The sequence below is a fragment of the Mirounga leonina genome, unplaced genomic scaffold (assembly GCF_011800145.1).
Source record: "Mirounga leonina isolate KUSES-001 unplaced genomic scaffold, KU_Mleo_1.0 Mir_180, whole genome shotgun sequence".
Lineage (NCBI taxonomy): Eukaryota > Metazoa > Chordata > Mammalia > Carnivora > Phocidae > Mirounga > Mirounga leonina.
In genome coordinates, this window is record NW_023270469.1 from 25,967,138 (window position 1) to 25,982,983 (window position 15,846).

General features: G+C 48.3%; 3 protein-coding genes across 17 annotated transcripts in view; 1 reads left to right on the forward strand and 2 right to left on the reverse strand.

The window, feature by feature from the left end:
- Positions 1–5,777, forward strand: part of CNOT1 (CCR4-NOT transcription complex subunit 1) — a 108,169-nt gene extending 102,392 nt beyond the window's left edge. For all 6 annotated transcript variants that reach the window (XM_035025071.1, XM_035025069.1, XM_035025072.1 and 3 more), the window contains exons 44-49: positions 207–380; positions 1,175–1,324; positions 2,327–2,507; positions 4,196–4,328; positions 5,142–5,276; positions 5,423–5,777. In XM_035025071.1, coding sequence (XP_034880962.1) covers positions 207–380; positions 1,175–1,324; positions 2,327–2,507; positions 4,196–4,328; positions 5,142–5,276; positions 5,423–5,501 — 852 coding nt within the window. In that variant the 3' untranslated portion in view covers positions 5,502–5,777. The remainder of the gene's footprint in view (positions 1–206; positions 381–1,174; positions 1,325–2,326; positions 2,508–4,195; positions 4,329–5,141; positions 5,277–5,422) is intronic.
- SETD6 (SET domain containing 6, protein lysine methyltransferase) lies at positions 4,288–10,800 on the reverse strand. 6 transcript variants are annotated; one of them, XM_035025077.1, is made up of 10 exons: positions 10,703–10,800; positions 10,387–10,482; positions 10,171–10,315; positions 9,927–10,068; positions 9,602–9,796; positions 9,351–9,471; positions 8,039–8,261; positions 7,735–7,877; positions 5,833–5,909; positions 4,288–4,825 (listed from the first exon to the last, which is right to left on the reverse strand). In XM_035025077.1, exons 1-10 carry the CDS (start codon positions 10,727–10,729, stop codon positions 4,618–4,620), a joined length of 1,377 nt encoding a protein of 458 aa, XP_034880968.1. In that variant the 5' UTR covers positions 10,730–10,800; the 3' UTR covers positions 4,288–4,617. The 6 variants fall into 6 exon arrangements, with proteins under 6 accessions (XP_034880968.1, XP_034880972.1, XP_034880969.1 ...); XM_035025081.1 differs by lacking the exon at positions 4,288–4,825 and having other exon boundaries at positions 5,812–5,909; positions 10,703–10,798; XM_035025078.1 differs by lacking the exons at positions 4,288–4,825; positions 5,833–5,909 and adding an exon at positions 7,078–7,558 and having other exon boundaries at positions 10,411–10,482; positions 10,703–10,794.
- A 1,304-nt stretch (positions 10,801–12,104) lies between these two features.
- Positions 12,105–15,846, reverse strand: part of NDRG4 (NDRG family member 4) — a 37,633-nt gene continuing 33,891 nt past the window's right edge. For 4 of the 5 annotated variants that reach the window (XM_035025086.1, XM_035025085.1, XM_035025082.1 and 1 more), the window contains 2 exons: positions 15,055–15,093; positions 12,105–14,193 (listed from right to left, as the gene is read on the reverse strand). In XM_035025086.1, coding sequence (XP_034880977.1) covers positions 14,039–14,193; positions 15,055–15,093 — 194 coding nt within the window. In that variant the 3' untranslated portion in view covers positions 12,105–14,038. The remainder of the gene's footprint in view (positions 14,194–15,054; positions 15,094–15,846) is intronic. The other variant, XM_035025084.1, reaches the window with a different exon arrangement.

Sequence of the window (15,846 nt, forward strand, 5' to 3'; positions counted from 1 at the left end):
GCCAGCCTCTTACAGCATACACATTTAAGGTATAAACTCCCCAAAGCTAGTTTTTGGTGATTTCCAGATGTAAATATTTTGGTAAAAAACCTGTAATTTGTAACTTAAGTTTTACTTAAGTTACATTCATAATAGTATAAATGTTACTCTCATTTCCTAATTTTGTGTGGAAAACAGCCAATGTTTTTCTCGTTTTTTAAAAATAGGGCACTTTGAGAGTGCTGCTGGTTCTTTTGCATGATTTCCCTGAGTTCCTTTGTGATTACCATTACGGATTCTGTGATGTGATCCCACCTAATTGTATTCAGCTAAGAAATCTCATCCTGAGTGCCTTCCCAAGAAATATGAGGCTCCCAGACCCATTCACTCCTAATCTGAAGGTAAAGTTCCAAACAGTTAAAGGAAAAGAAAGTTATGTCTTAGTATTTGAATCCTTTCTCTAATGGTAGACCTATTTAACCCGTCTCTACCCGGCACGTGCACACGCACACACACAAGTTGTTAGGTGAGGATGCTCTTTTGCGGGGGGAGATCATGTTATTAAGCCTGCTGAATATTAGTTCACAGTATTTGCCTAGCTGCTGTTTTCAGTTAATCTTGATAGTAAATTTATTTTTACAAAACCTCAATTGAGGTGTTGAACCAGTTATTTGCAGGATGGCCCTGATGGCACAGAGTTGTAGAACAGATCTTTGTAATACTATTTCAAAGGTGTTTTTTATGTGTATAGCCCTGATGTGGCTACTCTAATTTTTACGTATTTTGTACTCTTTATTTCACATTCCCCCCCCCCCCTTTTTTTTTAAGTAGCAGCTATGATACTCTGTTCTGCTGGGGCATCTTTTCAAAGACTAGAGCTCTTGGTGTGCAGAATCTCCTCTGTACTCTTTTTTGAAATTCAGTGGTATACATTAGACCTCTTCACAAAAGGTACCTATCCTGCCTTAATTTAGAAAGATAATTTTTCTTAGATAATTTATTACAGAATGAGAGATTCCTATCATTTTGGAGATAGATTCTTTAAAGATTAATAAAAAGTGGCAGCTCTCATCAAGACATTTACAGTGTGCAGTTTTTGGAAAAGAATCTACCACTTTTTAAGGTAGAGAGAAAGAATTTGCTGTTAACTTCTACATATACTTCTGGTTTTGATTATTGTATCTGTCTGTGGCAGGTGGATATGTTGAGTGAAATTAACATTGCACCCCGGATTCTTACCAATTTTACTGGAGTGATGCCACCTCAGTTCAAAAAGGATTTGGATTCCTATCTTAAAACTCGATCACCGGTCACTTTTCTGTCTGATTTGCGAAGCAACCTACAGGTTAACTGGTTTGATTTAAACTTTTAGCTGTGTCTTTCATAGAAAGCATTTGGTATGCATAGTCCTGTGGGTGGCCTATTTGGGAATTAGTGTTTTCTTTTTTCTTTTTAAAGATTTTATTTATTTGAGAGAGAGAGAGAGAGAAAGAGCATGAGCAGGGGGGAGGGGCAAAGGGAGAGGGAGAAGCAGACTCCCAGCTGAGCGGGGATCCCAATGGGGGACTCGATCCCAGGATCCTGGGATCATGACCCGAGCTGAAGGTAGACACTTAACTGACTAAGCCAATCAGGCACCCCTGGGAGTTAGTGTTTTCAACTGGATTTAAAAATTTTAAAACATAGTGTTTAATGGTTGGATGACATTAACTGGATTATGCATTTTACTAGTTCATCTTCTCACTGACACAAAGCTATTGCCTTGAAAGAGGTAACCAGGGAATAGGCTCATTTTCTGTAAGAATAATACTGATAATCGGTCCCTGTCAGTCCTCCCAAGATTGTTCTAAATGGATTCTGGTTTAGTTTGCTGTACAGAAGAGGACTTGAAGTCGTGTTATCTTTCCAGTCTTTCCACACCAGAGAACTACTTTTTCCCCTCTCCAAATATTTTTTCCTAAGATTTCATTAATCTCCATACCCAGTGTGGGGCTCAAACTCACAACCCCATTATCGAGAGTCCCACACTCCACCGACTGAACCAGCCAGGTGCCCTTCCAAATATTTTTATATAGTTGAGATAATGCAGAGTCTGATTTCACAAACTTTACTTTTTTCCTGGTACCTGTTAAAGCTTTGGCTTCCAAAGGGAAATCATGTTTCTGTTACTGACCCAACCACCCTTAGGCTGCTGTGTATTTGTTCAGCAAATCACAAAGTAAAGCAGATTGCTAAAATTTAAATCACAAGTGTTGAGAGCAGTTTCAGCTTTTCTGTGAAGGCATAAAATGGGCTTAGAAATACTGAATCCTCTGTGAAAATAAGCAGCTTTGTTTTGTTCATTTAGGTATCCAATGAGCCTGGCAATCGTTATAACCTCCAGCTCATCAATGCACTGGTGCTCTATGTAGGGACTCAGGCCATTGCACACATCCACAACAAGGGTAGCACGCCATCAATGAGCACGATCACCCACTCGGCTCACATGGACATCTTCCAGAACCTGGCTGTGGACTTGGACACTGAAGGTGAGTAAAGCCAGCCAATTCTAAGTTTTCTGCACCACAGTTTGATCATAAAAATATTTTAAGCCACAATAGACAGTTACTTTATCAGTATGTTTATGGCTCTATTTTGTTTTTTAATTTTTATTTTAATCCCAGTTATCACAGTGTTAACATCAGTTTCATGTGTACAATACAGTAATTCAGCAGTTCCATACATCACCCGGTGGTCACACTCCTTGATTTCCATCACCTATTTAATCCACCCCCACCCCCGGTAACCATCAGACTGTTCCCTGTAATTAAAAGTCTGTTTCTTGCTTTGACTCTCATTTTTTTCCTTTGCTTGTTTTCTTAAATTTCACATAGGAGTGAAATCCTATGCTATTTGTCTTTCTCTGCTGGCTATTTTATCTTTAATTGTATAGTATCTGCTTAATGCAAAACTTTTGGAAAAATGGAAAGACAGACCCAGAATCCTTACCACATTACTAGTATTGCAGTGTATATGATTATAGTATTTTTTTTAGTGTGAAAATAAACATGTTCCTTTTACTAGCCGCTCTTTAAAAATAAGCTTATCTTACAGTGTTTTGTTAGCCTGCCTTTCCCCCAGCATTTGTCAGGCAACTTGTTAAATATTAGGTATGTAAAAATTAATGGATAGGACTTTACTTAACCTGCTTTGCAGAAAGTTGACAGTATAATTCTTCCTATAGGTTGCGTCTTACCTGGTCGAATCACATTTCTTTTGGTCTTCTATATTCATTCTTAGACCCCAGTAGTTACTAACCAACTACATAGTCTTGCTTATTTTAACACACAAGTACTTTATTTAAAAAAAAAAAAAAAGGCTTTTTAAAAAGTAGGCTCGAGCCCAATAGGGGGCTTGAAATCAAGAGTTGGACCGTGCCTTACCATCTGAGCCACCCAGGTGCCCTTAACACACACCAACTTTAAAAAGGATGCCTTTTAACTTTGCTAACAATTCTTGAGAGGATAGTTAATCTTGATATACATACACTTGTCTATTTGTAGAAGGGATTTGAGACAGTGTAAAGTCAAGATTTAACAAGACTGAATACCATTACATCCAGAACCCAACAAAAAAAAAAGGCGGGGGAGAGTAGCCTTACAAACATGAGTAATATCAAGCAGAGGCAGACAACTAGACCTAGTTACTGTAGGTATTTATTCAAATACAGTCTCAACTAGCAGTTCTCAGAGTGGACTGGAAGCCCGGGGGATGTCCCCAAGACCTTTTCAGAAGAGCTGTGAGGTCAGAACTACTTTCACAGTAATGACTGTGTGTGTGTTTGCACTCACGTTGTCATGACTGTACAGTGGAGTTTTCCAGGGGCTACATGAAACATAATAGTGGAACACATTGAACACAGTGCAGAAGAATCCAGCTCTCTCCTATTAAGTGACATTAAAGAATCTGTGAAATTAAAAATGATACTTTTTTTTCTGAAAAATGCTTACATGCATTGGGTCTGTTTTTAAATATTTTTTTAAAAAGTGGAAAATACCCCCCTCCCCCTCCCCCCCCAACACACACACACACCAGAAATGGAAACACTGGGGACCCAAGAGCCACTGGTTGAAACTAAAGGATACGGAGTCTCTAGCCTCTTAGAATGATTTGTCTTTTTACGTTGGCCTTTCACATGAAGCATGTCTGCAGTAAACTGCGCTTTCTCAATTTCTAGGTCGGTATCTCTTTCTGAATGCCATTGCAAATCAGCTGCGGTACCCAAATAGCCACACTCACTACTTCAGCTGTACCATGCTGTACCTTTTTGCAGAAGCCAACACTGAAGCTATCCAAGAACAGATTACAAGGTAAGGGACAAGTTTTTTAGATAATTCTAAGTGGTGCCTCTTCCCCTTTATTATGAATTTTTTTTTCAGTGTTCAGGGAGTATCTTCGACATGTCCATTTAAGACATCTTTTACATGTGTTAAATAGGATGTAGTTGTGAGCAAAATGGACATTGTTCCTGCCCTAGCAATTTAGTCTGATGGACACAAAATGACAAGTAGAGAATTACAGCTTGTTTTTAACAAAAGGTACCAGCGTTTTGATTGAAAGTCAACAGTTTCTCTCAGGTGGTGGTGGTGATGACATTTTTTATCCAGAGTCCTGAATCCACACAGGCCTATTAAAAGCCATGGTAAAGAGCTTGGGCTTTTCTTTATCTTCTAGATTGAGAAGTTTGAAGGAGAAATAACAAGATGATACTTGTGGGGTTTTTTTTTTTCTTTCCTTTTTTGATGTAATATGTTGCAGATTGCTTAGACTGTCTATATAGCATTGGAGATTGGGCAATGGGTAGATTCTGGTGAGAGAGAGATTCACACATTTTAAAAAGTGGGCCAGACTTTAAATCTGACACTGTCATCCTTACTTTACCTTAACTCAGTCTTCTAGGCTAACGGGAAGAGGCAGGATTCAAACCCAGGTTTTTTAATTTCAGAAACCACCTGCATTAACCATGGTGTGTGTGTGTGTGTGTGTAGACGTTAACCCAACTGTCCTTAGTAAAGCTGGTAACTTTTGCATGTAGTTTAGTAATCAAGGAAAAAAGGTAAAGGAGAAGTGGTCATAAATTCGTAGATTTTTCTATGCATTAACGAACCTTTTTTCCCCTTCAGGGTTCTCTTGGAACGGTTGATTGTAAATAGGCCACATCCTTGGGGTCTTCTTATTACCTTCATTGAACTGATTAAAAATCCAGCGTTTAAGTTCTGGAACCACGAGTTTGTACACTGTGCCCCAGAAATTGAAAAGTGAGTTCAAAGTAATTTTTTAATTGTCTAAGAATGAGAAACATATGGGTGATTAAGAAGGTAATGATAGCCAAAGCTAATGTGACCCAAGGTACTGCCAGGTCTGAAATTTTTCTCACAAACTTGTAACTGTCTCTGTTCTTCAGGTTATTCCAGTCGGTTGCACAGTGCTGCATGGGACAGAAGCAGGCTCAGCAAGTAATGGAAGGGACAGGTGCCAGTTAGATGGAACTGCATCTCTGCTGTAAATGTGTCAGCCTGGAGGTCCCACTGCACCAGGTTTATAAACTGGCTGAAGAATCCTTTCAGCTCTTCCTGACTTTCCCAGCCCTTTGGTTCTCGGGTACCTGCCCCAATTACTGTTTGGGTCAGCTTCCTGTGTATGTGGGCACGTTCCAAAGTTTAAATGCATTTTTTTTGACTTGGCCAAAATTTAGAAGATGCTGTGAATATCATTTTGAACTTGTGTAAATATATGAAAGATAAAACCTTTGTCTGCAACTTCTTGGGTTTGTGCAAAATGTGTCCAAGGCAAGTAGATAAATTTGGTACCTACCCAGCTTGTAACGGAAAGGCTGTTGATGCCATGCACTTGTCTGGGGATATAACATAGCTCCATGTCTTCTGACATTCCTGGTGTCCCAAAGAATAGCAAAAAAAGCCAGTTTAAATATTGTGTAACTTATTTTTTTAATGTGAACAGGGGACCCTGAAAATCATAAAGTTGTTAAATGTGTGTATGTGCTACTATTTGGTATGCTTAGGGAACATGGGAAGAGCTCACAATTGAGATCCCATGGATTTTTGTTTTGCCTCTTCCCCTAATCTAAAGCTGACTGCTGGGAGAGCATCATTTTCTCATTTCTACTGGAGAACTACCCCCTTAGGCCCCGAGATGCAGTCAGCTCTTTTTATAAAGGGAAACCAGACCATGCCTAAAAGTGCCCCTAGCTCTCTCCTCATACTTACAAATTGTGGGAAAGGGGACTAATACTGTATGAATTGCCCTTCCCCATCATCCCAGTGAATAGCCATGTAGGCTATTTTGAACAACAAAGTCAAAAGGACCAATACAGCCCCTTTTGTAAGGATTTTGAATGTTTTGTAAATGTATTGGTCCACGTGTTGTATTTTGTAGCCTTTCTAGTCCTGGGCTCTAGTTCCCTTACTTGTATGTGTATGCATACTGTAGTCTACATTAAAGTCATGACACACACGTGAGTCCACTGTGCCTTTCTCAGTAGCAGCAGCCAGTGCTGGTGGTGAGGAGGAAAAGTGGACAACCCAGTCTCACAGAGCCTGGGGCCATTGGGAAACATCACTTCTTGCTGAATGATTGATCTTTCCCGCTAATCTGGCATGTTTCAACAATAGAAAAATCACTGGAGCAGGTTTCTTTGGTTAAAGAATTACAAAACCTATTTCTTACCCTTTCTCTTCATGGTATTTTGATATACTTAAAATTTATGCCACTTAAAATACACCTTACCTTTAATGATTGTCAAGTTTTATGGCCACAGAGGACAAAAAGGTTCAAGATTAAATAGAAATTTTAACAAGTAAGGTTTGAATGTCATTGGTGTCTTAGGGTTTCTTCCCTTAAGGGTGAGTTTTGTGCCATCTAGAGCAAACTTCAGACTGCTGAGTGCCAGGACCAGAGCTCGTCAAACCCTCGAACAGGAAACTAAGTCTTGGAAAAAAGCTTGCTCAAAATAGACCCAGGTCTCCTTTCAGAGTCCATGTTATTAAATGCTAGACTCCAACGAAGACCTTAATACTATCACATTTCTGCTAACTCTGGTTCAAACAACAAAGCAGTTTTAAGATTTATTGGTCTTAGTAAACCGCCAGCAGTTTCCAAGTCTGCTGTGCCCAGTCTTTAAACAGTTCACCCTTACCTTTGAGTTAACCCTAGCACACCACCTCTGATGATATTAAAGTTCTTAGCGATGTTCCTTCAGGCAGCACGGAACCTGCTAACTTGTCAGTTCCAACAACTGATGTAAGATCATCTTCTGACCATAGCGAACCTGCAGGGCCTGCTGCTCCCTCCAGCTGAGTTTGGTGTAGACCTCCTTGTTACTGAGTAAATCTTGTTCAGATTTTAAGTCTGTGGCATAGGTTTGCAGGGTCAACAAAACACTGTCCCGAAGAAGCTGTTTCCATGATGCTTTGAGATTGGGGATATTTGTGATTGTCAAGCTGTCCTCTTCCCTTTTATTATCTCCCCATCCATCCTTCTCTTTAAACTCTCTGAACTCCTCAGCAGGCATGCAAAGGACCTAGAAGCAATCATTGGGCCTTTCAATTAGGAATTTAACTGCCCTTTAATTATGAATTTCTGAATTTAGAGAAGCCTATCTTGGCAGCATTAAGTGTGCTCTCCCTCCATCCCAGGTTTCCTTTCTCATTTGGCTTTATCTAGTTCTAAATACTTGGGCCATTCTCAGCCCTTTACCTTGAGTGTGCTGGTCAGTTCCTCTTCGGTCAGTACCTCCTCACGCCCAATCACAAAGGCTCCCTCTTCCCCAACCATCTCCAGTTTGCATAAGAAATCCCAGCGTTCATACAGTAGGAGCCTTTCAGCTTCAGCTTTTGTTCCTGTAGATAGTAATAGTGTCAAAGTCTGCATATACCCAGCGGTTCCTTTCTTCTTAGTCTACTACCCGGGCTCCAGAAAACGGGGCAACTGCTATTTAAGAGCACCTGGGGTGGGGATAGAGACATGTCCACTGGTGTCCAAGATTGGATCAGACACTCACCCTGTAATGCTGCTTCACGAACTGTCACCATCTGAATGTCAGCTGTGTCATCCGTGTTGTCAGGATATGGTTCAACAAAACCATACATATGAATCAGCTGCCAATTAGCCATTTGCCCGTAAGTGTTGAAAATTTCATGGCCTTTAGGAATGGGCTGAGTGGCCACCATCCGAAGACAATTCTGGGGTGGAAGGAAGAAGCTGGGACCAGGCCCAACAAATGCCTGGCCAGCCCCATGAAGATTAATTCCCTCTTAGGAAGAGCTTTCCAGTGGGTACAGTTCAGCAATGGGACTGATGATATACCTACGAACATTTTACTTTTAGATCCTATTAAGATCCTATATGGCCATACCTCAGAGATTGTGTGTAGGTTTAGATCCACACCACCACACACAAAAAAGCAAATACTGTTAAAAAAAAAAAAAGCAAGTCCCAGTGTCTATAAAAATGTACTTATCTTAGAAAACAGCTTTTTTTTGCTAAATGGTGCTAACCACCATCTGAGCTTTCTGTGAGGTGTAATTACTGATCAGATCACCAAAACAAATACAGTAATAATAGAAACGTTTGAAATACTGCAATTCTTGCAATTTTAATTCTTCCCAAAATAAGACACACAGACATAAAGCAAGTGGTGTTGGAAAAATGGCACTGATACACTTGCTCAGCACAGGGTTGCCACAAACCTATTTGTAAAAAGCACAGTATCTGAAGTGTAATACGCCTGTACAGTAGGATGAAAGGTGAGACAAAGGTCAAGTTCAGCCTCATTGATTACGTGAACCTCTGCTCAGTCATCCTTAGTACTTAAAAAGCTGCTAGCGTTTAGAAATGAACAATTAAACCCTAAGTAGGAACGGCAGATGCAGGCCAGGATTAAAAAATAGCCATTCCCTAATTCCATTAACTTGATCTTTTCTTGCAACTTTCCACCTAGCAAATGGAATTGATAGAACCCTGGTATCATCTTAGATCTGACCTATGACCATCCCCTTTCCTCCCCCTTCTTCCCAAAAAGTAGTGACCGTATAGCCAACCTCTGGCACCAAATAAATGTCGACAGTAGCTTAGCAGAGAAATAACCACAACTTACTTTGTGGGTATTGAGGTTTTGTGTTCAAACTATTTGAGTGGAATATGCAAACTGAACATAACAAGAAAAGCTGACTTCACCTCTGCTTTTTTACCATGAGGAGAATGGAGCCCACTTAGCCCAACTACCAGGCCAGCATAAATGACAGGCACTGGTTTGAATCAAATGCCTGATCGTCCGTGCACATAAGAACAATAACTGAGAGGGATCCACTCACTGGAGAGTATTCTAGATTGGCATTATGATTGGCTAAGTGGTTTAGTATGTCTGCAGCAGGCACCATCAAAGGGGAGTTTGGCTCCTTCTCATCCTCCTCTTCCTCCAGTGGTTCCTGAAAGCTGCCACAGAGAGAACTTTGCTAAAGCCCAGTGTAGGGTCAGAGACCGGGGTGTGGTTCACTGTTCTTTCCCCTCTCATCCCTCAATAGAGTTCGAAAGAACGAAGTCCTTCAAGGTTCTGCTCACTGACCTGTAGGCCATCACGAGAGCCACGAGCTGGCGGTAGAGTTCCAGGGAGCGAACCCTGGGGCTGAAGAGGTCCGGGTGGGCTTCCATGAAGGGTAACACGATGGAATAGTACTCGCTGCGGATGTTGGCCAAGTCCTTCTCCACGGCCTCCGGTACGCCTGTGCCCTGCAGCAGTCGCCGGCGCTCCTCCTCGGGCCTGCAGTGACACCCCACCCGGGTTCCCTTCACACACCCCACCGGGCTAGTGCCTGGGAACCCGGTCGCCGGGCCAGGACGCTTCGACCAGGCTCCGGTGCTGGTGCTCCCACCCCTGCTAGGGCTCTCACCAGAACATGGGGTGCTCCAAGCGGCCCAGCTCCGGCCAGAGCGCAAAGTAGGGGCTCCAGGGCGAGGCCGGGGCCTGCAGCTCGTGCAGCAGCGCCAGCAGCAGCGGCACCCAGCCCGACTGGCTCTGCAGCGCGCCTCGCTCTGGAGGAGACACGGAAGTGAGAGACACGGCGGGACGGCGGGGAAAACCCCGGCGCCGCTGCGCGGCCCACCTCCCCGCCCCATCCCCGCCGGCGCACCCACCTCGCTCCAGCAGGCCGCCGATGGAGCAGGTGTGCTGCGACAGGAGCGCGGCCCGCGGCACGGCGAACAGCAGCTCCCCGGGCTGCACGCTCTCCCGGGCCACCATGCCGTAGCCGGCCACCGTGCCCTGCCGGCTCACCGCCACCTGGCGGGGGAGCGGCCGGTCAGAGCGGGCCTGCGCCCCCGCCGCGCCCGCCCGCCCCCCCGCCTCCTCACCTTGGGACTCAGCTCCAGCCCCACCTGCCCGCACCAGCTCAGGAAACCGGCCACCGGGTCCGGGTCCGCGTCGCCACCGCCCACGGGCCCAGCCACCTGGAAGGAGCGAGCGCCGCGGAGAGAGCCCGCCCCGGAGAACGCGCGGGACGCGGGAGGAGACGGAGGTGCGCGCGGAGGAAGGGCTCTGGGCGGGGGAGGGGACGCGGAGGGCGGCCAGGGACCCGCGCAAGCGAGGGAGGAGAGGCGCGGGACCGCCGTGCGGGCGGGGTAGGGGGGAGGAAACGGACGGACCCCGCTCCCGTCCCCCGCGACTTACCCGCCGGCGCTTCGCCTGGGTCGCCATTGCCGAGGCCGCGCGGCCCCGCGGCTCAGGAGCTCGGCGCCGGCGCTTCCGGCGTCCCGGGAAAGGCCTGCCCGGGGCGGGGCTCATATCCCCGCCCCGGCGCCACGTGACGTGCGTCCCGGGGTCCACGCGGAGAACGAGTCGGGGTTTGCACCTGGTCAGATCACTCCTCCTGAGAACGTTCTTCTGGAGCCCGGGGGTCCCCAGCTGGGTTTAGAACACGGGCGGTCGGGGCCAGGGAGACGTACCTCTGTACCGCCTCGAGCCTGGTTCTGAGCAAGGTTCAACTCTCTCCCCTTTGGTCCCCAAGAGCTGAGACATTTCGGAGTAGAAGTCCAGGTGAAGAACAAAATTCAGGTTCTGGATACCAACGCGCGGGCCTCCCGGCTGACCGGCTGTGAGCGCACCCAGGTGGGCGGGCAGCCTGCCTTCGTGATCGCGACCCCTCATTAGCCAGCGTAATCGGACCATTTTATTGCTCAGAGGTGTGCGCGCGCGTGCGTTTCGGAGTGCCGTGGGGCAGGTTGTGTTTCCGAGGGGCATGGGAAGGTTCCCAGAACTGGGATAACCCCCCTCTGCCCGCACTCGCTAGTACATCCCTGTTTTTCATCATACGCATAGCACATGGTGGGTTTTATCTTTATTTACGTGCTTTATTAGTTGACATATAGCAGGTACTCTATGTGTGTTTATTGAGTGAATGAGTCAGAAATGGTGGTTAAACATAGCAAAGTAGCATGCTGTTAAGAAAATGAAGTAGGGTTTTGAAGTCCTGCAATGCCAAAGCCAGCTCCTAGCTTGGCTTCTGAGGGCAAATCCCTTATCCTGAGGCTCCGTTTTCTCAGCTGTGAAACTAAGATAATATATATCCTGTGGAATTAACGTAAGGATTGGTGGGGCACCTGGGTGGCTCAGTCAGCTAAGCATCTGCCTTCAGCTGGGGTCGTGATCTTAGGGTCCTGGGATCGCCCAGCCGAGCTCCTGCTTCTCCCTCTGCCTCCCCCCCTCCCCCGCCCATGCTCTCTCAAATAAATATTATCTTTAAAAAAAAATGTAAGGATTGTTAAGATAATGTGTTAAGAAATGGAAATAAGTGGGGCACCCGGCTGGTTCAGTTGTTAGAGCATGTGACTCGATCAACCAACGGGTGGTCCTGAGTTCAAGCCCCAAGGCTGAGGGTAGAGTTAAAAAAATAAAAATTAAAAAAACCAAAAACATGGATGGGAACTCCTGCACACTCAGTCCCACCTAAACCCAGGAAGCACCAACTCAACGCGGCCTTCTCCACAAGCTTCCCGTGATGGGCCTGGCGTCACCATACTCAAATTATTCTTCATATCCTTATTAGTTTGCCAGCACAGTTAGCTCTTTCTACTTTGACAAGGGTTTTTATTTGTTTTATATTTTGTCATCTCAAAGTTTCATGACATCAGCCACCAGAATACACAAAATTAGGTTCTTCACTTTATACAGAAAGGAAAATAATAAACTCCATTAAAAGTTCACTTTGACCAAAGAGACAACCTCCTATGGAAAACCACACGCAGGAAGACCCAATGTACATATATATATATATAATGTATAGATATTTATAGAGATCTCATCTGAAAGAACACAGGGAAAAAAAAATCCAAGGTCTGCAGCGCTATCTACAGTAAGAGGGATTAATTCTACCAGCTTTTCAAACAGTCACATTTGATATTCAAAGGAAGCACGTGAGTGAATAGAACTGGGGACAGACTAACACTCCACCAGGCTCTAGAGCAGTCTAGTAATGGCTTAAGATTCTAGAAGGGGGTGATATGTGCCAAGGAAAGATGGATGCAGGTGTCCACGCAGCCTCAGAGCACCTCACACACAACTGTCCCCTCCGCAGCCCTGCAGTTTTCATTGCTCTCTCCCCTCATTTCAGGGTTTAGCAATTGATTTAGGCTCCAAGACCAGTGGCTCTGGTTTTGGGGCCAGGAGATTCTCCCTGATAGTGTGGGTGGGTGGGATGTGTATGGCACAGTCCTGGGCTTCAGGTGAAAGGAGGAGACCAGGGTGTGTGGAGAGCCTTTCTCCTCTGCCTGGCCCTTGTTCACTTCAGGAACCTTCACGTCCCACCCCAGGACCCAGCAAGCCCCAGCCCAAGCCACTCCAGCGGTCCTGAGATGGCAGTGGGGGCCTGCAAGAAGTCTCACTACCTTAGACCATTTCTCTCCAAATAAACTCTCTTCTTAGTGATGCCCACAGAAAACACTGGCATAGCTTGACCACGACCAGAAACAACACCATGTTTCTGGTGGCCTTGGACACACAGCTGCTGATTGGGTTGTCCTCCATGGAACTGGGAATCTCAGCCACCAGTGCCTCCAGCCACATCCTGGCTCCTGAAGGCAGACACCAGGAGGTTCTTGGGTGTGCCCAACCCTCACGGGCTATTCCAGCATTTAAGCTCAGCCCCCAAATCAGGTCCCAGTGGAGATAGAAGATCAGGCAACTTTCTACCACAGGGCCTTGGCTCAGACATGGGACAAGGCCAGGAGGTGGTGGAGTGTGTGGGCTGAGACAGTCTGCGGGGTTCCTGCCTCTTAGGTCCTCTGTGTTCTGTCTTCCTTGGGCAGAGAAACCCTGTTCAGTCCCTGCCTGCCTGGCCCTGTATCACCAGGCCAGCCCAGAGAGCACCAGGAAAACGGCTGCCTGGTAGGAGCGCCCCCTTGTGGCTACCGTTCAGATGATTGTCACATGTGCAAAAAGAAACAGATGTGCTTGGTGGAGGAGATGGGGAGAAAACGGGCCTGGAGAGCTCCAGGGCTCCTGCCTCCTAGTGCTCCCCAATGCTGCCTCCTGGTTTGTCACCGCAGTACCTGAGCTGGACCTTGTGCCCCTGCTGTCCCAGCACACCACCTCAAAACCCCATCCCATCTTCAAATCTGCCCGCACAAGGGGGGCATCCCATGCTTTCTTCAGTCTAGGAAATTATCCTGGATCCTGCCCAGAGGACTCGAACTCTCTCCTTAGCAAGTCCCCTTCCTCCCTGTACCCCGCCCTGACTGTGGGGAGTTGGAAGGGGGGGTCTAAGTCAGCCAAGTTAGCAAGGTGAGTGAGGTGGGGGTGGGGAGGAGTGAGCCTCTCAAAACCATCCGGAGACTGTTCTGCAGCATCTAAGATGAACCCCCTCACCTTTTTAACAAAAGAGAAGTAAACCCATTTCCTCCCCTTGGCCTTCACAAAAATAAACTAAAAGGAAAATGAGCCGGCGCGAGGATGGCAGTGGGACGTCGACGCGGGCGGGGGCAGGTGGGCGTCTCTGCCGGGCCACGGGCTTCAGCAGGACACCTCCATGGTGTGGTTGACCTGGCCCAGCCCCTCACTGCTCTCCGAGTGGGTGCAGGCCGGCGGGCGGCTGCCATCCCCCGAGCTGGCACTGGTGAGCGACGCGGTACGGGAGCGGGCGAGGCGGGTCATGCTGGCTGAGGGCACTGTGGACAGAGATGGGAGCGGGCGTGAGGGCGGGCAGGCAGGGCTGGGGGCCGGCAGGCGGGACAAGGACTGACGCAAGCGAAGCGGCCGGCAAGACCCGCTCTTCCAACGGCTCGGGGGCCCATCTCAAGCCGCGGCGCTGGTATCTACTCAGTCAAGCCGGGGGCATGCAGCACCAGCACCAGTGACTGAGCCCGAGAGGCGGGGGGCCGGGGGGCCCCGCAGAGGCCAGCAGGACCCATCTCACGACAGCTGGCCAGAGCTACGGCCGGAGCAGGGCGGTCTGACTGCGGACCCCTGAGCTGGTGCGGGGATGGGACAGGTTTCCAACGGTGCCTCCCTCGAGAGGATGATGGGACGGGGGAGCAGGACTACTTCTGTCAAGGAGGACAAGGCGTGGAGGCCACAGACTGCTTTAAACCCAGTTCCCGTCCGTATTCAGACTTTCACGAGCAAGACTCTCAGGGGGCGGACGCCACCTTCCCGAACGCAAGCGGCCACCCATCCAGCCCGGGCATGGCCGGACACCCTTGCTCCCAAGGCCAGGCCTGGGCTTTCTCTCTCTGAGGCTCTGGTTCCAACTGCCTGAGCTCGGAAAGCCACGCGGCCCATGGCACCCCAGAAGCCAGACTGCTCTCAACCCCGGCCACAACAGAGCCCGAACGTGGGACGCCGGCCCACTAGGGCCCAGATCTGTGAAAAAGCAGGACTCTCTTGGGCTTTGGAGGCGAGCAGGACACAAGAAAGTTCCAAACCACAGCAAGACGAGGCCCAGCTGCAGCACCACACAGAGGAACGAGCGGGGGCGGGGGGGGGTACTGGGGCAGGGGTCCATGCATCGGGAGGGGCCACGGGGCTACCTGCTCCTCCACTCAGCCTTCGGTCCTTCAAGTATGCAACTAAGAGAGAAGACAGAGCCAGAGGGACAGGGTGGGGTGCGGGAGACACAGGACACGGGTGAAGAGCATGATCCGGCGGGGCCAGGGTGTTGCGATGGGTCAGGGAGAGGAGACAACAGGCCAGGCACAGAGCGGGCTGGGGCCGGGCCAGAACCTCAGCAAGCCCACTCCTGCCCACCCCCCAAAGTAGTAGCCCTGACACCACTCTGGGAACACTCCTCTTGCCCCCGCTTCTCCAGCCTGGGCTGCGGCCCCCAGGGCCTCGTGGTGAGAGGGGTTGTGGCGCCCATGTCCTAGCAGCAGCTAGGGGGAAGGGGGAAGTCCTCCCCCTTCTTCTGGGCCTCAGTCTCCCCAGGTACAGACTGGGGGAGGCCTGCACAACCTCCTAAATCCTGCCCAGCTCTTGGGCTGCCTGGTGGTGGTTCTCCCGGGGCCCTGAGAACAGGCCCCAGCCTAACAAGCGTCGCTCGTCTACCCATCTCACCAACGTTCAGTGGGCACCCCCGGGGCTCAGGCCCAGCCGCAGAGCTCCTGCTGTGTCCCACTGTTGGCCTGGGCCTCTCTCTGCCCTACTTCTCCACAGAGAGGCCGGCAGGCCCCTGCGGGCCAGAGGCAGTTCCGCTCCTGGCTCGGCCTCAGCCTTCCCCGCGGGCCTGTCCTTCCCCAGGGGCACAAGCTCCAAAGGCTGAAGTCTGGGAGGAGACACCAATTCAGGGAGAGGAGTTCTGCTTCCGGCAGGAGAGCCAGGTAGAT

Coding starts and splice junctions, on each gene's coding strand:
- SETD6 (XM_035025075.1), bottom strand. CDS start 10,729: ATGGCGACCCAGGCGAAGCGCCGGCGG. Junction 10,316..10,386: donor GGCTGGAGCTGAGTCCCAAG/GTGAGGAGGCGG, acceptor CTCCCCCGCCAG/GTGGCGGTGAGCCGGCAGGG. Junction 7,559..7,734: donor AACTGACCAGCACACTCAAG/GTAAAGGGCTGA, acceptor GATTGCTTCTAG/GTCCTTTGCATGCCTGCTGA.